The following is a 24,445-nucleotide window of genomic DNA, read 5'->3' as shown; positions in this document are numbered from 1 at the left end:
TCTCTAAATTATATATTGCAAGCATTGCACTTACTTACTTTTCTATCATTATTTTCCCAAGCTTGACACTCTGCATAACCTCAAATTTTCAAAGCATGCTTTTACTTCCAATCTGTTTCTGAATTTTTTTTTTCATTCTTCTTCCTTTTATAAATAGTCAGAAATGTGGTTTAAATTACATATAAAACCCTAAATGGAAAAATTCTTAGTGTATTTCTCCCCCAAAATAAGATTATATTGTAACACATATCTTAAGAATTTAAATTCCATTACAATAATTTTCCCAACCCCAATCCTAACAACATACTCATACATATAAAACTCAAAGATATTGGAAACATTCTCATAAAACAAGATACATTTATTTCTAGTATGACTATAATAAATTATCTTAAGACTAGAGCCAGATATATTGTACTCTGATTCTTCCACTTACAAAACTGAGAGGATGAGAAACCTCTAAATTCCTAAAATATATTTCATCCAAATTACATTCATTGTTTACGTGAGCTGTGTTGCTACTCACCAAAGTGATTTGTTTTCATTGAAATGAAAATAAAAGTCTTACTCAATACAGAGAAAGACATTTACTTGATTTTTTCCTTAGGTTCATAGTCAATGTTGTAATTGCTCTGTTTTTGTTTCAGTGTTTTCATAGTATTTCTAGAAAATAAAAAAGACAAACTTTTTGACATTTGTATGTCTTAATTTTTGATTTTTTTTCTTCAGTTACACTATAGGCATCAGAGTAATGGCATTCTAAGTTTCAGACTTTAAATTTCAGATTTATTTAGAGTATTTTCTAACACTACTAACAAATCAGTTCTATTAGTTTTAGTTTTATACATATACATGTAATTTCTAACTTCTAGCAAGTTCTTTGACTTTTAAACACATTTTTAACATTAAAACTGTGTTGCCTGAACTCTGTATTCCTGCTTGTAATGATGTGAAAAGATATCAAATTGACCGCAAAACAAACTTTTCAGAAAGCTTCAGATGATCTTTTATTTTTAAAGAGGGCAAATTTATTTGCCAGTTTCCTCTTTTCTTAAAAAAATTCACATCTTTGTTAAAATATATTTATATTTATATTCTATTGAGTTATTTATTTACCCAAGCTGTCTGTAGGGATAAATAGTTCATTTTTTTCCCCTTCCTTTCCAAATTACAGATTAGAGCTATCCCTTATAAAAGTTTCTTGCTGAATCTCCTAAAAATCTTTGATTATGTTTTAAAAGGATCATTATTAGCCTTATAAGACTTCCATTTTGATACTTTTATTTCTTTGAAATGCTTATAATTAGGTGTGTATAATTAAGTCTTTCATTAAAATTGTTTTAATTGGTTTGTTCCCAATAAAAATGACAAACAAATACCTTGAGTCTATTTAATGCCTTAATTGGTTCCGCATGAGTTAAATTACACAGTAATGACCAGATTCATAAACTATTTTATGTACCATTTCATTCAAACCTCTAAACATTTCCCTCAAGTTAGAGATTTCTGGGAAAAATATATATAATTCTGATTACAACAATTCCTAGAGAGAATATATTTTTCCCTTATTATACACCTCATTGTATGCAATGCACTGATAATGAAAAATCCAGTGGCCTAACATACTGTTCCAAATTCTTTCCTTCTAAATTGTAGCATATTGCAGACAATAATAACATAGGCTTATATAGAGCCATCAACATGGATATCATTTCATATAAACTGTGCCATAATTAGAGAGATTAAAAGAGCAAATGGAGATGATATAACAGAGAAACATGGTCATGCAGGTTGTATTTCATAAGCATTGACTCACCTTTGCATGTTCAGAGGTTTTTGAAGATAGAGGCATTATCCTTTATTCTTGAATTCCATTTGTACCAAACTATTAGCTAATACCAAATGATTTCTTTTCTCTTTTCTTCTCTTTTTCCTCATTCTCCTTGTCAAAAATTACTTATTTTCTATATTATTCTAACTGACCTTTCCTGGATGATAAATAATTTGATAAATTAAACATAGTTTCTAAATTACTTCATCTTTCCATTTTAAGAAGGCTCTTCAATATTTCATGTCAATATAGGGGCTGCTTTTGTGGCTTTCATGTAGGATGGTAGAACAAGAAAATCTGTTTAGCAGTTTACAATTATTGGTGGAGGCAGTCATCAAATTTTGAAAAAAAAACTTCCATGGATGTGGAAATGCATTCTTCCTTTCCCTGCCTCATTTTATTTTCTTTAGTTCCTACCAATACTTTAAAAACCACTGTTTATGCCAACCCCACTAAAATGTCAACCTGCTTACAAGAGGAATTTTTTTTTTCTGTTCAGTTCTTTAGCACCCAACAGTACAAAAGTGCCTGAATTTAATATTTTTAAGTTTAAAAATAAATGTGTTTTTGAAATAAGAGAACAATAGTGCTCTGATATCCATATTCCTCCAAAAAAGTCTTTTCTTGTAGTTTATAGCAGTGTTGAATGTTTCTTCTCATTACATTTCTAAAGCCTATGTTCCACCTGTTTGTAAAGTCATGTTACTATTCCCATCTAAGTACTTCTTTTCCTTGAAATCCATTGAAATGCTGACTTTCTAAGTCAAATGTTTCTTTTCATAGATTTATATTTCCATCATATTTAATAAAAATATTACTTTGTCCTTTTTCTCTATTTTTAAAGAGCTCTTTGTTTCTCTTCTGCGCAAAATGTTGAGGCTTCAAATTCTGGTGACAAGTGCAGGAGATTTAGTACCAGAAAAAGCTGTGTTTGAGTCTTAGCTTTACCCTTTTTTTCCATATAATATTGGGAAGTCTGCTTATCTTCCCAAGAGTCTCAGTTACATTTTCTGTAAAATTGGAAGTAAAAAAAAAAAACTTGTTCAAGTTACACCATAGAATCAAGAGAATGAGAAAGTTTGAAATTGCTTTGTAAACACTAGAGACCTGTGTTTTTGTCTTTTTTTCTATCAAAACATCTAATAAAACATTTCTTTGAAATATTATGTAAGAGTTTCAATTTTGGCATACAATTGAACTATACTGTAATTGGACTAGTTAGAATATTAAATTTAAAATAACCAAGGACTCTAATGCTATATAAATATTTCTACTAATTTATTATCATTTTACAAAATTTTGCTAAGTGCTATTGGGGAATGTCAAAAATGATAGTTTTTGTAAAGCTTTGATACCAAACTAAAAAAGACAAGAGGAAATGAAATAAAAGTGGACTAGATAATACAGGATGAGTTTGAGTATAATCATTTATCTCTCTAGGATTTTCTCATCCCAAATAAATAACAAAGAAAACCCTAAAAATAAAGGAATTTCAATTGCAATGAATCAGAGCTGGAATCTAATGATAGAAAAATTCAAATTCCATGAATTTTAAGGAATTTCAGATTGCCCTTGTTTGCATAACAAATGATAAAAGCAAATTAATAAAGTCTACATGGAACCTATCTTCCTGAAAATAAGTCAAATACTTTTAAAACAAATAGAGGAGTTATCAGGTTAAACAAGTACCACCTGTTTGGAAAGGTTGAGAGATGGTCATAAAAAGTTGACGATTCCACATGGCTTTTTTTTAGTGCAATTTAAAAAGAACTATTGTGTTTTTGAGCCATCTGGAAAGATCCTCAACATCACTAATTATTAGAGAAATGCAAATCAAGACTGCAAGGAGATACCACTTTACATCAGTCAAAATGTCCACCATCAAAAAGTGTACAAAAAGTGCTTGCTTTGGCAGCACATATGCTAAAATTGGCACTATTCAGAGAATATTAGCATGGCCCCTGAGCAAAGATGATACACAAATTCATGGAGTGTTCCATATTTTTAATTATCACAGCCTTGTAAATCAACTGTACTTCAGTAAAACTTAAACAAAATTCTATAAACAATAAATGCTGGAGAGGGTGTGGAGAAAAGAGAACCCTCCTACACTGTTGGTGGGAAGGTAATTTTTACAACCACTATGGAAAACAGTATGGATGTTTCTTAAAAAAACTAAATATGGAACTACTACATGATACAGCAGTCCCATTCCTGACCATGTATCTATAGAGAACCATAATTCAAAAAGATAAATGCACCCTAATATTCATTGCGCACTATTTACAATAGCCAAGACATGGAAGAAACCTAAATGTCTACTAAAAGAGGAAGGGATAAAGAAGATTTAGTACATATATGCAATGGAATACTACTCAGCTATAAAAAGAACAAAAGAATGCTATTTGTAGTAATATGGAAGGACCTAGAGATTATCATACAAAATGAAGTAAGTCAGATGAAGAAAAACAAATATATGATATCACTTATACATGGAATCTGATAAAAACAATACAAAAGAACATACTTATGAAATAGAAACAGATTCACAGATTTCAAAATCAAACCTATGGTTACTAAATAGGAACTATGGTGGTGAGGAATACATTAGGACTATAAGATTAACATGTAGACATTACTATATATAAAAAAAAAATCAACAAGGACATACTGTATAGCACAGGGAACTCTGCTCAGTATTTTGTGGTAACCTATAAGGAAAAATAATCTGAAAAAGGATGGAGATATATATAAAACTGATTTGCTTTACTGCCCTCCTGAAATTTAACACAATAAGTTAATTATACTCCAATAAAATTTAAAAGATAAAAAATTTAAAAAACATTGTGCATACTATTTTATGATAGTTATATATAACTATTACATATATAATATATTATACCAGAGTCACAAACAACTATTCCAGGCCAGGGATTTTGGTGACATGGGAAAGAATTCTATAAAACTCTTCTCTATTTCAATGGATGAAGTATCTGGACAAAGATTAGGGAGAATTGTTATGCTATTGCACCACTTAAAAATATGGCAGTTGCCTATTATGGACTGAATTGGTTTCCCCAAAAAATTCATAGGTTAAAATCTTCGTCTCCAAAGTGACCATATTTGGTAATTAAAATTAAATGAGGTTATAAATTTATGACCCTAATCCAATAGGATTATTATCCTTATAAGAAGACAAAAAGACACTGTGCACAGAAGAAAGGCCATGTGAGGACATAGAAGGAAGGTAGCCATCTGAAAGCTGTAGGAAAAATCAATCCTACTGACACCTCGTTCTTGGACTTCTAGGGTCCAAAATTTAAAAAAGAAAATCATTTATGTTGTTTAAGCCACCCAGTGTGTGGTTTTTATTATGCCAAAGTAAAGTTGAAGTAATAAAAACATTTGAGAAGCTGACATTTTCTTCAAAAGCAGATGTAAAAAGTCAGAAGGACCAGGAACAAGAACTAAAGGGATGGGACATAGGTCAGTGGTGTCCAGAGGTTTGAGGATATTGTCAGCACAATTGATTACAAAACCATTTCTGGCTAGGCTTCTGCAAACATCAAGATCAAAGCAAACATCTGATATAACAGAGGAAGCATGATAAAGAAAACTATATCTGTTATTATGTTTTTACAGTGTTTCCAACTTTCTCCTTTTTCCATATTTCAGTTCAATCTCTCAATAGTTACTTATCTCTAGAGTGAAGGGATACTTAGGGTAAAGCGGGAGTTGGGGGTGGGGAATCCACTCAAGCCTAGATAGAATTAACATTGATCATTAACGAATAACTAGAAAAATACTAAATTTGTGAAAAATTCTATAACATAAAGAAATAGAACACATAGAATTCATTAAATGTTTTAAAACCTACACATGAAAATATTTCCTAAGGAGATAAGAAATAAGTTTAAAAGGGTGGGGGAAAAACTGTAATTGCAATGTATACATGTAAGGATAACCTGACCCCCTTGCTGTACAGTGGGAAAATAAAAAAAAAAAAAAAAAAGAAAGAAGTTTAGACTGCAATATTGTGTATAAGCAAAACAAACACTCTGAATTGTTAATTAAGGAGGAGACAATATGAAACGAGAAGGAAAGGTGACTGTCATATTATATGAAAAATAAAAAGTTATAAAGTTAAGCAAACCATAATTTTATCAGAAATATTAAGGACATTAAGGAAGTAAAATTGGGACAATAGGTAATCATAAGAGCATTGGGGGCCATCTGCCTGTAAGATGCTCTCACAATGAAAATTATCAGGCATATAATAACTATGGAAAAGGCATACTAGAAATACAATATATAAATCGATAATGTTCATCCATTCAAGACAAATCTTTATGGATATGTGTTGACTTATAGGATGTATAATCAAGGGATTATACTTTAAACTTGGGATTATGTTGTAAACATTAACAGGCCCCTGAAACTAGATCATATAACTTAAATTTCAGAGTGAAGGAAATTTTTCATCAAAAATACACACATACGCATACTTAGGTACATATATATTCACACAAAGATACACACACAGACACACGCATCCTCAATGAAATGAAGCAGAGGTCTGGAAAGACTTCATTGATGAAGTGACAGTACTATTGCCATCTGAGAATGAGCAGGAAATAAGTAAGATGAGGACGATAGAATTTCTCAGTGAAAGAGATTTGCTCAGTAAAAGTGAACTCATTGTCCAGCACTTACTATTGCACACTGCCCATATGAGTGAATAAAGGAGTCTGGTGATTCTGAGTCAGAAAAAAAGAGGTAATGTTGTGATAATGACCATGCTTGAGAAGTAGTTATGTTTGGATCTAAGTCATTGTAGGCTATCATAAAGAATGATCCCTACCTACTAGCAATAGAAAGCCATTGAAATGTTTCAAATAGAGGGATTAAGAGGTAGGGTACAAGAACAGGGAGATGATATGATCATATTTGAAATTTGAAAATATAATTTTGACTGAGATTTGTGAAAATGATTGAGGAAGGACAAAAAGCATGAGCTGACTACTTATGAGTATATTGCAGAAGTCCCATAAGTGGTGTCCTGAAATACTCAGGTAGCAGCAGGAGAGAAAAGTGGATAGACTGGAGAGATATTGAAGATATAAAATTAACACATCTTTGTGACGAATTGCCTATGAGCCCGATGGAGTAGAAGGTGTTAACTTTTGGACCCTGGCTGTAGCTTCATTGCATCTGATACAGGGGCATCAGTGTTCTGCTCATATACCTTTGGATTGTTTTATCCTATGGTATATTTACTCCCAATGATCAGCACCTTCATCTCTTTGTCAGAGAGTTGCCCTCAGTCTCATAAAAAATTCTTTAAAATCAACCCAGTTCTCCTGACTCTCAGCTACAGCATCATATAACTCCTAAGAAATGAGGCTGACTTGAGCATAGACTACTTCGGCTCAGGATAGATAACAGATCGATCTTCTCTTTAGCTTTTAAAACTGTCTAATTATATAGTTGCCTCAGAATCTTGTGGAAAGCTTTCTTTTTTGGAGACTATCAATAGAGCTATATTTCATTCATGCATTCCTTAAGTCAATCAGTGATATAACCAATTGCCAACCAAAGGCTAAATTCTCAGGTATCCCTGAGACAGAAGTTAAGGCTACAAAGCTGCTCTTAATCTTTTCTTTCCTTTTAGTCAGCCGGATGACTGGCTGCATATTTATAACTTCCTCAAGCATATTTGTCATTTTTGTAATAGCAAATTTTATAATATTTGATTCATGAAAACAGGTATGGTACAGTATTTATAATCGCCAAGAACTGAACCATACAATAAGGCTTTGCAGTTCCTTTTTCAGAAAACATGTTAGCTTGTGGCCATTTCAGCTTACAAATTTTCTAAAATGACTTTAACTCTTAGAATACCCCCACCACCCAACACACACACACACATATATCCACCTCCTTTTACACTGTTTCACCCAGAAGAGAAATATTGCAATAACACCTTAGAAGACCTCATGCTTCAGTCCTCCTGATACTTGTGCATACAGCAAAACAAAAGAAAAACAATGGGAGTTCCCACTGTGGTGCAGCAGAAGCAAATCCAACAAGTATCCCTGGCCTCGCACAGTGGGTTAAGGATCAGCATTGATGCAAGCTGCAGTGTAGGTCGCAGATGTGGCTTGGATCCAGCATTGCTGTGGCTGTGGCATAGGTAGGCAGCTGTAGCTCTAATTTGACCCCTAGCCTAGGAACTTCCAAGTGCCATGGGTGGGGCCCTAAAAAAAGAAAGAAAGAAAAAGATTGAGAGTTAGAAAAATAGAGGATTTTGTAATCCCATTCTCATCCTTTCATCCAAATTTCCACATCTCAGAAAGCTTTCTGAAGGAAAATGCTTCACATTGAGACAGTCTAGAAACCTAGCCCTTCACAAGGTCAAGACCATCATTATTTTCACATTTGGTATCATTTGCCGTATATTTTTGTGACAACATCTACATAGGTGTTACATGTGGACCCGTCATTCACACATATAGACGTAGGAAAATATCTCTTGACTGAATTTTTCCATAAGTAACAAAGAGTGCTTTAAATATTAATTGCATTTGGCATCTGAGAACCACTTATTGATCTGTAGAGCATGCCAAATAATTGTTTTTATTAATTAATTGACCATTTTTAGAGCTATTCAGGTTTAAAAATTGAAAAAATAGTACAGAGAGACCCCAGGTATCTCCTCCCCTATTGATAAGATCTCATATTTGTGTGATGCATTGTCACAATTTGATGAGACAATATTAATATATTATTATTAATTGATGCCATAGTTTCTACTAGGATTTACTTTTTGTCTTGTATGATTCTATAATTTTAACAAGTGTATGATGTCATATATCTACCTTTAAGACATCATATAGAATAGTTCTTAGCCTTATGCTACAACTATTCACCTCGTCACCTCCGCCCCAGGTAATCATTGATCTCTTTACTGTCTCTATAAGTCTTTTCCAGAATGTCATATAATTGAACCATACAGCAAATAGCCCTTTTGGAATGACTTCTTTCATTAAGCAATAGGCATTTACAATTTCTCCATGTCTTTTCATCTCTTGATGACTCATTTCTTTTTACTGATGAATAGTATTCAACCGCATGAATGTATGTACCAGTTTGTTTACCTAGTCACCATGTGAATAACATCTTGGTTGCTTCAGGTTTTGACCATTCATTTTTTATTAAGAAGTACTTAATTCTACTTGTTGATCACATTGCTACCATATCAGTGACAGAACAGGTGATTTCCATTGATGTGGTGCTTCTTAGTAGACTTTTGTACTCTGGTATTAGTAAAATGTACTTTTTTCTAGTGAAATGTAATCTTAAGAGCTGGCAGAATTTGTCCACAATCCACTACTGCAAACTCCTAATGACTTATCAGCTATAAGTTTGGCCACACATTAGGCATTGCACAGAGTAGAATAAGTATTCTAGATAAAACCAAAGTTTGGCAAGAGACAAATTATGTCCACAGTACCAAATATGATGCCTTCACCTATGCCTATTTTGCAGAGTTACCAGACGTTTTCAACCAAGTTTTAAGGTCTGCTGGACAAATGGCGAAGGACTTTATCTCTTTCAATCTCAGGTAGTTTCATAGTACACTGGACAGATTACTTTGGTCTAGCAGAAATATTCACAAAGAGAGTATATCAGTTTTCCTAGAAGTCTATCATCAGTCCACAGACAGTTTCAGTGAGTTGATAGATGCTATGTACTCTCCCATACCTGCCAACAGTGATGGCCTCCTGTGCATCCATTCACCATTGAGTTCCAAGTATTTGCTCTGCTTTAAAGACATGTGTCCACATAATCAATAACATGGTAGATATTTCAATTTTCAGAATGGTTTTTCAGTGTTCTCCTGTTAAATGTTATGGAAAAGAAAACGGTGAGAACCAACAGTTGAACATTTACAATATTACAAAAATTAGATTTATCTCAAATACATGATTTGAATATGCATAACTCTGTGTGTATTTTAGTTCCCTTATTTGAATTATCTTTATTCCTAATGGTGAAGCATATTGGGCTATATATGATAAATACTAATTTGAAATAAAAAATGTAAGCTATTCACACAGAGATAATTTGGGAAATTAGGGTTATTAGCATACATTAAAACTGTTGATAATCCCAATAATTCAACATGTTAGATACCACATAAATGGATATTATTAAAAGTCAAAAGTTTAAATGCTATTCCAGGACCATTCAATAGATGGTTTTGGATGATTTTTTTTAAATTGAGGTATAATTTTTATTCAGAGAAATGCACAAATAATCAAAAATGTAGTTTGATTTTCCATTAATGCTTACAGCTGAGTAATTCACATGCCTGTCAAGATGCAGATATTTCCTCTTGTCCTTTCACATTCAAGCCTTGTATCCTTCACCCTTCTGGTTCATTATCTTCCTGCATTTAATTTGCTTTTTCCAAAATATTATACACATGCAGTTATAAGTGTGTACTGTTTTGAGTTCAACGTCTTTTATTCAGGATGAACATTTGGGGATTTGACCATCTTCTTCTATGTATCAGTATTTTATTCCTTTTTGTTTTCAAAGAGTATTTCATTATATAAATTTAATACAGTTGTTTACCAAGTCTCCTTTTGGCTTTCTGTTTCATGTTGGAGAGTAAACCTGACCCGGTTACTCCATCTTGTTTGAAAGCAGTTGTCTGTTTAGAAAGGACTAGTTAGGAATTCCATCATGTGTAGCATCAATGCAATGGCATTCTTGTGACCCAGGTGCAATTAAATTTCCCGAGCAGACATTGCTCAGAAATGTGTTTGGTTTCAAGAGATAGGAGAGACTGGGGAAAGAGCCATCTCAACTTTGGAAACCCATTATCAATTGTGTTCTTTAAGTTTTCACAAATTTTTTAGCTGTTGCTCCTCAATTACAGGCTATAATAATAGTCTTGAAACAGTGCATGTATGTTTTTAGTGTAGAATACATGGAAAGATAAAAAATAACCTGGTTTATTTTTAGATCTCATGCATTTCCATATATTTACTGAGTTGATATTGAAAGGGAGTTTAACCATGGATCAAATTTTCATACATGCTCAAGCCTGGAGTCATGGCAGCCCTGAGGTTGTGTCACTGTATCTCCAAATACAGCCTGTTTTTCAGCCACAGAGTTCAGTTAGCCTCTATGCATTTGCACCATCAGGACCTGTTTCAGCTTTTGAGCAGGAGCTACAGCCTTCTTGGATGGCCCCTAGACAGTGGTCTAGTGTGATGAAAGTATTAGGCTGACTTATATCTATACAACACTAGACTCCTCTATTAGATAATCTTTGCTCTAGAACAGACTTTGGGTTTACAAAGACTGTTGTATCTACTGTCTTGACATCCTTGCCCAAACTGTCAATCCCCAGTACCTTCTCTGTTCATTTAAACCTAATTCTTTCCACTTTATAGTGTCTATTCAATGTCCTATCTATCTATTCAAGTTTGTAAGTGTGTCAGAGGAATGTATAAATCAAAAGCCTATAATTTTGCCTTATGATTTATTTGGGTCCTACAGGAAGCCCATGAAGATGACACTGAGGCAGAGTCGGAAGTGTAAGACATTTATTGGAGAGAAAGGAGAGAAACTGTAAAAGATAAAAAAAGAAAGCTGAAATGATCATGAAAATCCTTTGGAAACTGATCCATAAATCTAAAACTAACAATTCTAAAAAAGAAAACAAATCTAATTACATCTAGAAGAGTATTAATGATTTTTTTCTGTATTAAAAATCCAGCATTTGCTGATTTCTGGAAGACATTCTCATAAGTATATGATTGAAAAATCTTGAAACTTCATAATGAGTTTTGTTTTCACCAGAAGTCTTACCCCACCAATTAAAATGTTTTCTCTGTGTCTATGGATACTTGTATGATATACCGGTTTAAAGTCAATATATATACTGCTATACATAAAATAGTTAACCAATGAAGACCTACTATATAGCACAAGGAACTATACTCAGTGTTTTGTTATAACCTCTAAGGGAAAGAATTATTTTATTTTATAAAAGAATATATGTAAAATAATACATGTATATATGAAATAATTGCTCTTCTGTATACCTGAAAATAACATATTTTACGTCAACTATTCTTTAATTAAAAATTTTTAAAAAGATCAGAAAAATAATGCAATTGTTTTTATTATCCTGGAACTTTAGAAAATTTAATTCTATTGCTACTAATATTGTTGTAAGTGGATTTCTCAGCACAGCTTTTACTTTAAATGTTTCCTTCATGAAACATTTAAAATAATCTCTGAATCCCAGAAGTTTCTTTGTATTTATTAAAATTCCAAATGGAAACTCTGAACTCATTAGCTTCTACTATTTATCCGTTTTTTTCTGTGTGAGTACTGTAATCAAAATTAAATTTGCTTTGAAATGCCTTAGTAATGTAATAATACATCACAAGGGTAAATTCCTCATAGCATACTTCTTCAGAATCTGTAAATCTCCTAGCATTCTGTTCATGTCTCTTGTGACTAATAATTATATGTGTCTTGGTGCACAATATTATAGAAAGCCAGTTATCCATTCTTTTTCATTCACTTGTTCCTTTATTCATTTATTCAATAAGCATGCTTTGAATGTTCATGATGTGTCAATTAGTGAGTATTCAGAGATATAGTCCCTGGCATCCAGGAACAATTAAATACCTCTACTTCTTCCCTCAGAGCTTACAATGAATATAATGCTTTTGTAATTGATAAACAATTTTTTTTTAGTTGGGTGCATACAAAAATTCTATCATGTTAAATCATCATTCTCCTTCATAGGCCTGAAAGAGATGAAGACCTAGCAATGCTGTGTTATATATGTAGAGTTGACTCATATGCAAGATGTCTTTCTGTGCTTTTTCAGCTCTAAGAAATATCAGCCGGATCTCCTCTGGCCTCAATTTGATCAGGGGCTTACTTTTATTTTATGTCATCATAAAACATTTAGGCACCTAAAATAGCATCCTCTTTTTTTTTTTTTTTTTTTTTTTTTTTTTTTTTTTTTTTTTTAAGTAAGCTTATGAGTTCTCAGGGGCCTGATAAGTTCAGCCTAGGTGGCTGCTGACTGGGAATTTTGTGGCCAACTCCAGAAGGAGTAAAGCAAGGTTACTGGTCTTCAACTTTCACAGGAGTCCCCGGAAGAGGAAAGAATACTGCTCAATGTTTGGAAAACTTAGAATATGCAAATTTCATCAGCAACACTCTATGGTTCCTCCCACCCCTCCCTCTCAAAGCTTGTGGTTTTTAGATTGGCCTTCAAGGCCTGTGACTTTTGAACTCAAAAGTCAAGATTTTGCTGCTATTTTTTCTTGTTCAAGTCTAGTGATCTAGAGTGGAGATTGGCGTGTTTCCTGATACAAATATATAGACTATATGTATTTAAAGAAAGACAGTGAATATAAATTTCTAATATATATTACCATTTTGTTTTAGGTATTTATTAGAAAAAATTAGCTAACTATGAATGATAAAATATATTAAGATATGATTTAGATAATAAACAGCTCAACAACAAAAAGCAATGTAATTAATATCATGATATTCAGAAACTTCCATAACTCAAGTTTACCTTGAGGCTTGTGCTTTTATGTAAATCACTACATTCAGATCTGCTATCCCTATATAATAATTGAAAATTAAAAATATTTTTATTTGTGTATTTTGAAGTTAGGTTATTAAAGATATCCATGGATACATAAAGATTTAAAAATCAATTGTGGCATAACAAAAACAAATAATTCCTAAGTTACAATTTTTATTAATTGAGTATATCCAAGAAACTAGCATGCAGATCAAAGAAAAAACCTACCCTTATTGCAGAAATGCCCATACCATTTTCATTCCAATTGTTATCACCAGAGTTGAGCATTTGTTATAATTAATATTTTCTGTATTCACAGGTCATGATTACCCAGAGTCCATAAATACATTATGTTTCATTCTTGGTACTATACATGGGATTGGACAACTGTATCAATATATATCCATCATTATAGTTTCTACAGAGTATTTTCACTGCCCTAAAAATCCAACCCTTTCTTCAAACACCTTGGCAACCACTAATTCTTTTATTATCTCCATAGTTTTGCTTTTTTCAGAATACCATAAATCACACAAACATATAGTGTTTTCAGATTGACTTCTTTCATTTAGTAGTATGAATTTTTTTCTTCCATGTCTTTTCATGACTTGATAGTTTATTTCTTTTAAACCCTGAACTTAAATTCATTGCATTTGTTACAATTGATGAACCTCCTTCATAATTACCAAATTCTATAGTTTACATTATAGTTCAATCTTGGTTTTAAGCTTGGTGTACCTTCTATGAGTTGGACAAGTATATAATGACATATATACATAATTATATTATCATGCAAAATATTTTCACTGTATAAAAATGCTTTGTGCTCTACCTACTCATCTCTCCCCACTTCCTAAATCCCTTGGCCATCACTCACCTTTTTTTTTTTTTTTTTTTTTTTGTCTTCATAGTTTTGCCTTTTACAGAATGTCATGTAGTTGGAATCACAAGGTATGTAGTGTTTTCCAATTGGTTTATTTCACTTAGTAGTATGCATTTAAGGTTCTTCTATGTATTTTCATGGTTAGCATATTTCTTTCAAGCACTGAATACTATTTCATTGACACTTGAACAAGAGTTTGTTTATCCATTCACCTGCTGAAGGACATCTTGATTGCTTCCAAGATTTGGCAATTATGATTTAGCCTGCTATAAACATCCACATGCCCCATGGTATTTGGGTTAAATTCCAAGCAATTTGATTATTGGATTATAAGGTAAACAAAACAAACAAAACAAAACAAAAAAAATGCCAGACTGTTTTCCAAAGTGGCTGTATCTTTGCATTCCCACCATGGTCCCACCAGTTTGTGTAATACCATGTCCTTCCCAGGGTTAGGTGTCAGTGTTTCTGATTTTGATTTTGATGTTGTAGTATCTTGTTGTTTTAATTTGCATTTTTCTGATGATATATGATGTGGCACACCTTTTCATATGTTTATTTGTCATTTGTATCTCTGGTGAGAGTGCTTGGATTATTTTTTAATTGGGTTGTTTGTTTTCTTGTTGCTGAGTTTTAAGCGTTCTTTGTGTATTTTGGATAACAGTCTTTTATCAGAAGTGTCTTTTGCAAATATTTTCTGCTAGATATGGCTTGTTTTCTCATCCTCTTGACAATATCTTTTACAAAGCAGATTTTTTTTTTTAAGTCCAACTTGTCGATTATTTCCTTCATTCATTTCTTTGATGCTACATCTAAAAAATCAACAACATTATCTAAGATCATCTGTTTCCTCCTATGTTATCTTCTAGACATTTTATACTTTTTCATTTTACATTTAGTTCTGTAATCATTTTGAGTTAGTTTTTGAGAAGGGTGTGGTGTCCTTATCTAGATTCATTTTTTTTGCATCTGGATTCCAGCTGTTCCAATACAATTTGTTGAAGAGATTGTCTTTTCTCTATTATATTGCTTTTGCTCCTTAGTTAAAGCTCAGTTGACAATATATATGGAAGTCTTTCTTGGCTTTCTATTCTGTTTCACTGGATGTATTTGTGTATACTTTTCCCAATACCACATTGTTTTGATTATTATAGCTTCATAGTAACTTTTGATGTTGGGGTCATTTGTCTTTCAATATTGTTCTTCTCTTTCAGTATTGTTTTGGCTAATCTAGGTCTTTTGCCTCCCTAAAAACTTTAGAATCATTTTGTCAATATCCATAAAATAACTTGCTAGGATTTTGATTGGGATTTCCTTGGATCTGTAGATTAAGTTGGGAAGAACAGATAACTTGATAATGTTGAATCTTCCTGTCTGTGAACATGTAATATTTTTCCATTTATTTAGTTCCTCCTCGATTTTATTCAACAGAATTTTATAGTTTTATTTATATAGATCTTCTATGTATTTTATCAGATTTATACCTAAGTATTTTAATTTGGGGAGTGTTAAAGTAAATGCTATTGTGTTTTTAATTTCAAATTCCATTTGTTCATTGCTGGTATAAGGTGAAAGCAATTGCTTTTAGTGTATTAACCTTTTATCTTACAAGCATAATATAATTACTTATTGGCTCCAAGAGCTTTTTTTTAAGTTGATTCTTTAGGATATTTTACTTATATGATATTGTCAACTGCAAACAAAAGCCATTTTATTTCATTATTTTCAATGTGATACATTTTATGTTTATTTTTCTTGTCATTCCATTAGCTGGAACTTCCAGTCTGATGATGAAAAGCAGTGGTGACATGAGACCTCTTACTTTATATCTGACTTTACCTGGAACTCTTTTGAATTTCTCATCTTTATATGTAATGTATGTAGGGTTTTTGTAGATTATTTTTTATAAAATTTAGGCAGTTCCCCTCTTTTTCTAATTTACTGAGAGATTTTTTTTGGGTGAATGAGTGTTGAATTTTTGTTAAAAGCTTTTTCTGTATCTATTGATATGATCAAGTGATTTTTCTTATTTTGCTTGTTGATATGATGAATTGCATTAATTTATTTTCGAATGTTCATCCTGACAAGTAGGATAAATCTCACTTGATTGTGTTATATAATTTTTTATACATTATCAGATTATATCTTCTAGTGTTTTGTTGAGGACTTTTATATTTATGTTCATATTGGTCTACAGTTTTCTGTAGTTTTTTGTTGCTCTGTAGTTTTCTTTTATTGGAGTATCATTTTCTGGTTTTATTATTAGGGTCATGCTGTCTTTATAAAATAAATTGGGAAGTGTTTTCTCAGCTTCTTTGAAATAAATTGTTGAGAAGGGTATAATTTCTTCCTTAAATGTTTGTTAGAATTCATAAGTGAACCCAACTGGGCCTGATGTTTACTGTTTTAGAAAGTTAATTATTGATAAATTCTTAGTTTTTATTTTTGTTTTTTAACCATTTTTTATCAAAGTATAGTTAATTTACAATGTCATGTTTGTTTCAGGTGTGCAGCAAAGTGATTCAGTTATATAAGTATATTATGTGTATATATGTAGCATATATATATAGTATGTATATTACTTTTCAGATACTTTTCATTATAGGTTATTACAAGATATTGAATATAGTTCTCTGTGCTGTATAGTAGATTCTTGTTGTTTATCTGGTTTGTATATAGTAGTATATATATATGTAAACCTCAAATTCCTAATTTATCTCATCACCCCCACAACCCACTATCCTCTTTGGTAACCATAAGTTTGTTTTTCATGTCTATAAGTCTATTTCTCTTTCTTAAATAAGCTAATTTGTATCATTTTTAGATTCCATTTATAGGTGATATGATATTTGTCATTCTCTGTCTGACTTACTTCACTTAATATGATAATCTCTAGGTCCAGCCACATTGCTGCAAATGATATTACTTCATTTCTTTTTATGGATGGTGTATACACATATATATGGCTAGCTATACACATACATACACACCCACCTTGTCTTCATTATACATTTATCTGTCAATGGACATTTAGGTTGCTTCAATTTCTTGGCTATTGTTAGTAGCAGTGCTGTGAACATAGAGGTACATGTATCATTTTGAATTATGATTTTCTGAGGATGTATGTCCAGGAGTGGGATTCAGGATCTTATGGTAACTCTGTATTTTTTTTTAAGGGCCACACTCGTGGCATATGGAAGTTTCCAGACTATGGGTCAAATTGGGTCTGCAGCTACCGACCTATGCCACAACCACAGGAACGTGGGATATGAGTTGGGTCTGTGACCTATACCACAGCTCAAGGCAACATCAGATCCTTAACCCACCGAGTGATGCCAGGGATTGAACCCACATCCTCATGGTTACTAGCCAGGTTTGTTACCACTGAGCCACAACGAAAACTCTCAGGTAACTCTATTTTTAGTTTTTAAAGGAAATTTCATACTGTTCTCTAAGGTGCCTACATTAATTTACATTTCCATTAACAGTATAGGAGGGTTCCCTTTACTCTACACCCTATCCAGCATTTATTGTTTGTAGAGATTTTAATAATGGGCATTTGATTGGAATGAGGTGATACCTAATTGTAGTTTTGATTTGTGTTTCTCTAATAATTAGCTATGGTGAACATCTTGTAATGTGCTTATTGATCATCTCTATGTCTTCTTTGGAGAAATGTCTATTTAGGACTTCTGCCCATTTTTTTTTTTTTAATATTGTTCTATTCCTTTTTTTTTTTTTTTTTTCTATTCAGCTGTATGAGCTATTTGTATACTTTGGAAGTTAATCCCTTATGTGAAGCATCACTTGCAAATATTTTCTCCTACTCATAGTTTGTATTTTTGTTTTGTTTATGGTTTCCTTTGCTGTGCAAAAGCTTTCAAGTTTAATTAAGTACCATTTGCTTATTTTTTCCTTTTATTTCTATTACTCAGGGAGACAGATCTAAAAAAAAATATTGTTGCAATTTATGTCAAAGTGTGTCCTGCCTAAGATTTCTTCTAGTAGTTTTATAGTATTTTTTCTTATATTTTGGTTTTTAACTCATTTTGAGTTTATTTTTTATATGATGTTGGAGGATATTCTAATTTCATTCTTTTACATGTAAATATCCAGGTTTCCCAGTACCTCTTATTGAAGAGTCTGTCTTTTCTCCTTTGTATATTATTGCCTTTTTGTCATAGATTAATTGACCAAAAATGTGTAGCTTTATTTCTGGGCTTTCTGTCCTATTCCAGTGATCTATATTTCTGTTTTTGTGACAGTACCATACTGTTTGATTACTACTGCTTTGTAACATAGTTAGAAATCAAGGAGTGTAATTCCTCCTGCTCCAGTCTTCTTTCTCAAGATTGGCCAAGATCTCCAGGGTCTTTCGCTTTTTCATACAAATTTAAAATTTTTTCCTAGTACGTGAAAAATGCCATTGGTAACTTGATAGGGATTGAACTAAATCTGTAGATTGCATTGGGTGGTATGATCATTTTAACCAGTACTGATTATCCCAATCCAAGAACACAGTTTGTTTTTTCCATCTGCTTGTGTCACCTTCAATTTTCTTTTAGCAGTAACCTAATAGGGTTTGGAGTATTGGTCTTTTGCCTCCCTAGGTAGCCTTATACCTAGGTATTTTATTCTTTTTGATACTATGGTAAATGGGGTTTTTTTCCTTAATTTCTCATTCTGATGCATTGTTGTTAGCATGTAGTAATGCCATTGATTTCTGGATATTAGTTTTCTATCCAGAAACATTCCTAAATTCCTTGATGAGCTCTAGTAGTTTTCTGGTAGTGTCTAGGATTTTCTATGTATAGCATCATGACAAATACAAACAGTTCCTTTCCAGTTTGGATTCCTTTTATTATTTTTCTCTGATTGTTGTTCCTAGGACTTCTAAAATTATTTTGACTAAAAGTGTTTAGAGTGGGCATCTTTCTCTTATTCCTGATCTTAGAGGAAATGCTTCCTGCTTTTTACCATTGAGTACAATTTTAGCGGTGTGTTTATGTATAGTCTTTACTATATTGAGGTATGTTCCCTCTATGTCCATTTTCTGGAGAGTTATCATGAATGAGTGTTGAATTTTATCAAAAGATTTAACTGCATCTATTAAGATTATAGTGTGTTTTTTATTCTTCAATTTGTTAATGTGGTGTATCACATTGTTTGATTTGTGGATATTGAAGAACCCTTGCATCTAGGGATAAAACCCACTTGATCATGGTGCTATGATCCTTTTAATGTATTGCTGAAGTCAGTTTGCTAGTATTTTATTAAGGATTTCAACATCTAAGCTCATCAGCGATATTGGTCTGTAATTTTCTTTTCTGTGGTATTGTCTGATTTTGGTATCTGGGTGATGGTGACCTCATAGAATGAGTTTGAATGTATTCCTTCCTCTGCAATTTTTTGGAATATTAGGTATTAACTCTTTTCTAAATATGTGGTAGAATTCACCTATGAAGCCACCTGGCCCTGGTCTTTTTCTCATCCATAGTTTTAAAATTACAAATTTAATTTCAGTCTGCTCATATTTTCTATTTCTGCTCGGTTCAGTTTCGAGATTGTATATTTCTAACATTTTGTCCATTTCTTCTAGGTTATCCATTTTATTGGCCTGTAGTTGCTCACAGTAGTCTCTTATGATGCTTTGTATTTCTGTGGTGTCAGTTGTAAATTCTCTTTTATTTCTGATTTTATTGATTTTAGCTCTCTCCCTTTTTTTCTTAATGAGTGTGGCTAGAGATTTATCAATTTTATCTTTTAAAGAATCAGCTTTTAGTTTCATTGATCTTTTCTATTGTTTCTTTTGTCTGCATTTAACTTATTTCTTCTATGATCTTCATGATCTAATGCATCATTTAAAGTCTGTGTTTCCTGGAAGTTTCCATTGGTGCAGTGGTTAAGGACCAAACATTGATGCAGCAGTGGCACAGGCTGCAACTGTGTTGCATGTTTGATCCCTGGCCTGGAACTTCCACATGCCATGAGTGCAACCAAGACAAAAATAAAGTCTGTGTTTCCTCTTTGATTGTTCTGTTGGGATGATCTGTCCGTTGATGTGAGTAGGGTGTTAAAATCTCCTACTGTTATTGTTATCGTTAGTTTCTTTTTTCTTGTAGGTTGTCAATATTTTCCTTATATATTGAGGTGATTTTTTTGTAAATATATATATACATATATTTATAATTGTTTTATCTTATTGGATTCATCCTTTTATCATTATACAGTGTCCTTCTTTATCTCTTAGAACAGTATTTATGTTAGTGTCAGTTTTTTATGATACAAGTATTACTGCTCCAGCTTCCTTTTGATTTCCATTTTCACATAATACCTCTTTCCATCCTTTCCCTTTCAGTCTATGTGTGTCTCTAGATCTGAAGTCAAGTCTCTCATAGATAGCATATATACTGGTTCTGTTTTTTAATCCATTCAGCCAGTCTCTCTTTTGGTTGGAGTATTCAGTCTATTTACATTTAATTTAACCATTGACATGTGTTTTCCTATTGCCATTTTGTTAATTGTTTGGCGGTTTTAGGGAGGTCTTTTTTTCTGTTCTCTTGTGATTGATAACTCTCTTTAGTGTTATATTTAGACTCATTTTTCTTTTTGCGTGCACATCTATTATAGATTTTTGTTTTGAGGTTTCTGTGAGGTTTTTGTATAGCAGTCTATATATGTATGTTTTAAGCTGCTAATCTCTTAATTTCAAATGTATTTTAGATACCCTACATCTGTGTTTTCCTTCCCTCATGACTACTGTTTTTGACATTATATTTTACATCTAACTGTTTTGTGTATTCCTTAACTGTTTATTGTTGTTACAGATGACTTTACTATTTTGTCTTTTAACTTCCCTAACAGCCTTGTGTGTGGGTGATTTCCTACCTTTATTGTATGTTTATCTTTACCAGTGAGCTCTTCCATTATATAATTTTCTTTTTTCTAGTTTTGACTTTTTCTTTTCCATTTAGAGATGTTCCTTTAGCATTTGTTGTAAAGCTGGTTTGGTGATGCTGAATTTTTTAGCCTTTGCTTGTCTGCAAAGCTTTTGATATCTCCATCACATCTGAGGAGATAGAGCCTTGCTGAGTAGACTGTCCTTTGTTGCAGGTTTTTATCTTTCATCATTTTACGTATATTGTGGCACTCTTTTCCAGCCTAGAGTTTCTGCTAAAAAGTCAACTGTTAGCCTTATGGGAGTTTCCTTGTAACTTATTTGTTGCTTTTTCATTGTTTCTCTTAATATTCTTTCCACCTTTAATTTTTGTCATTTTAATTATGATGTGTCCTTGTGTGTTCTTCTGTGAGTTATTACTATATGAGACTCTCTGTGCTTCGTGTGACTCTTTTCTTTCCCAGGTTAGGAAAATTTAATTATTATCTCTTCATATATTTTCTCAGGCCCTTCTCTCTCTCTTCTCCTTCTGGTACCACTATAATGAAAATATTACGGTGCTTGATGTTGTCCCAGAAGTCCCTGAAACTGTCCTCATTTTCTTTTACTTTGTTCAGCATCAGTGATTTCCACTACTCTGTCTTCAAGCTCACTGATTTTTTTCTTCTGCTTCAGTCTACTATTTATTCTTTCGTACATGGTTTTTTTTTTTTTTTCATTTCAAATATTGTATTCTTCAATTCTGTTTGGTTGTTCTTTATACTTACTAATTCTTTGTAACAACTTCTAATTTTTTGATCTGTGCATTGATTCTTTCACAAGTTCTTTGATTCTCTACAATCATTACTCTGAATACTTTCTTGGTATATTTTCTATATTCAGGTTACTTAGTTCTTCTTCTGGGGTTTTATCTTGTTCCTTCGCCTAACATATATTACTCTGTCACCTTATTTTGTCTAAATTGCTATTTGTATTTTTATGTGTGTGGTAGGTTAGTCATGTTTCTGGACCTTGGAGAAGTGGTCCTCTGTAAGAGCTATTCTATACATCCAGCAGTATATTCCACTATCATTACACAAGAGGTAGGGGCCAGCTGCTCCCCAGGTAGTGTCTAGCCAGTAGTTGTAGGCTTGGGCTATAAGCCTACAAAACTATAGTTTCCTTGCTTTTGGTAGACACCAGAAGCCCCCTCATGGTTGAGACAATTTTTTAATAGTTAGAGGTCAATTTAGATTATTTATTCTTATGTGAATTTTCAAAGATTCTATCTTTAAAGGAATTATCTATTTTATCTAGGTTGTTGAAATTTGTAGTCATAGAGTTGTCCGTGTATTCCTTGATTATGATTTTAAGTTCCATGGTACCAGTAGTGATGTCTTCTCTTTCATTTCTAATATTAGTAATTTATGTTTTCTCGCTCTGTTTTTTTCCTCCTTAGATAGCCATTGATTTTATTTATATTTTCAGAGAAACAGCTTTTTGTTGTTGTTGTTGATTTTTCTGTTTTCAATTTCATTGGATTTTGCTCTAATTAGTATTATTTATTTTCTTCCACTTACTTTGGACTTAATTTGCTCTTTTTCTAGGTTGCTAAGGTAGAAATTAATATTTATTTTAGATTTTCTTTTCTATTTATGCACTAAGTGCTATAAATTTACATTTAAGTACTCCTTTTTCTGTGTCCTACAAATTTTGATAAGTTTTAAAATTGTTATTTACTTCAGAATATTTTTAATTTCTTTTGAGGTATCTTCTTTTGATCCACATGCTATTTAAAAGTTAATTGCTCCCGTCGTGGTGCAGTGGTTAACGAATCCGACTAGGAACCATGAGGTTGCGGGTTTGGTCCCTGGCCTTGCTCAGTGGGTTAAGGATCCGGCGTTGCCGTGAACTGTGGTGTAGGTTGCAGATGCGGTTCAGATCCCGTGTTGCTGTGGCTCTGGTGTAGGCTGGTGGCTATAGCTCCGATTGGACCCCAAGCCTGGGAACCTCCATATGCCACAGGAGTGGCCCAAGAAATGGCAAAAAGAAAAAAAAAAAAGTTAATTGTTTAATTTCCATTTTTTTTTTTTTGGTCTTTTTATCTTTTAGGGCCACACCCGTGGCATATGGAGGTACCCAGGCTAGGGGTCAAGTTAGAGCCATAGATGCCAGCCTACGCCAGAGCCACAGCAACTCAGGATCTGAGCCGCATCTGTGACCTACACCACAGTTCACAGCAATGAGATCCTTAACCCACTGAGCAAGGCCAGGGATCAATCTGCATCCTCATGGATGCTTCTCAGGTTTGTTAACCACTGAGCCACAATGGGAACTCCTATTTGGGGGATTTTAATTTTCTTTCTGTTATTGATTACGAATTTCTTTTTTAATTTCACCCTCCTTTGTTCATGATAATGTTCCTTTCTTTGATATTTGATTTGTCTGAAATTAAGTTAGTTTCTTCTACTTTATTTAATTATTATTAGCCTGGTATATTTTCTACCATCCATTTACTATTAATCTGTGTATGTCTTCAAAATTTAAAGAGTTTTCTGTGGACAGTGTATTTGGGGCTTGATTTTTGATCCACTCTGATGATCTGTGTCTTTTAATTTTCATTTAGATCAGTGATGTTCAAATTGATTATTGATATGTTTGGATTCATATTTACCATATCTGTTACTGTTTTGAATTTGTTGTCCTCTTCTTTGTTCCAATTTTTGGCTTTCACTTTTTTCTGCCTTTTGTTTTTTTAATTGAATATACTTCATGGCTCCATTTTTCTTCTTTCTGAATATATTTATTTTACTTTTTTAAAACTTTTTTAATGGTTTCCCTCAATTTTGCAATATTTATTTACTGCTAATCGAATTCCACTATTAAATAACAGTCTACCAATTGATAGGTAACCTGAGTACCTTATAATAATAAAATAATCTCAATTTTCCCTTCTATTCCTTATATCATTACTGTGAATCATTTCACTTATATGCTCTTGCATAAACATATGCACATAAATATATATGTATGCATATATATGTGTGTATATATATATACATGCATAGGCATATATAATAGACTATAGTGTTACATTATTTTAACACTGTTTTCTGCCATATTATTTACAAATAAAGTAATATACTTTTTTAATCTATCTATACTTATTTCATCTTCATAGATCTTCCTTAGTTTATACAGACTTGAATTTACGAC

General features: G+C 32.4%; 1 protein-coding gene and 1 non-coding gene across 16 annotated transcripts in view; both read left to right on the top strand.

The window, feature by feature from the left end:
* The window catches only part of LOC146397805 (uncharacterized), a 1,134,194-nt gene that overhangs the window by 405,146 nt on the left and 704,603 nt on the right, over positions 1 to 24,445 (top strand). For 4 of the 15 annotated variants that reach the window (XR_014823715.1, XM_084989255.1, XM_084989256.1 and 1 more), the window contains one exon: positions 14,381 to 14,420. The exons of the other annotated variants lie outside the window; for them this stretch is intronic. Coding sequence is in view for 3 of the 4 variants with exons in the window: in XM_084989255.1 (XP_084845381.1) it covers positions 14,381 to 14,420 (40 nt within the window). In the remaining variant the exon portion in view is untranslated. The remainder of the gene's footprint in view (positions 1 to 14,380; positions 14,421 to 24,445) is intronic. 15 annotated transcript variants of the gene reach the window in all.
* LOC146397806 (U6 spliceosomal RNA) lies at positions 3,731 to 3,837 on the top strand. The gene has a single exon (XR_014825431.1). It is a non-coding gene; the product is annotated as a U6 spliceosomal RNA (small nuclear RNA).

Source organism: Sus scrofa, chromosome 13, assembly GCF_054392235.1.
Source record: "Sus scrofa isolate SSC_HxYL_T2T_F1_AM1 chromosome 13, Sscrofa_HxYL_maternal_Yorkshire_Landrace_v2.0, whole genome shotgun sequence".
Classification (NCBI taxonomy): domain Eukaryota; kingdom Metazoa; phylum Chordata; class Mammalia; order Artiodactyla; family Suidae; genus Sus; species Sus scrofa.
Note: the sequence above shows the minus strand (reverse complement) of the source record. Positions and strands in the feature narration are given on the sequence as shown.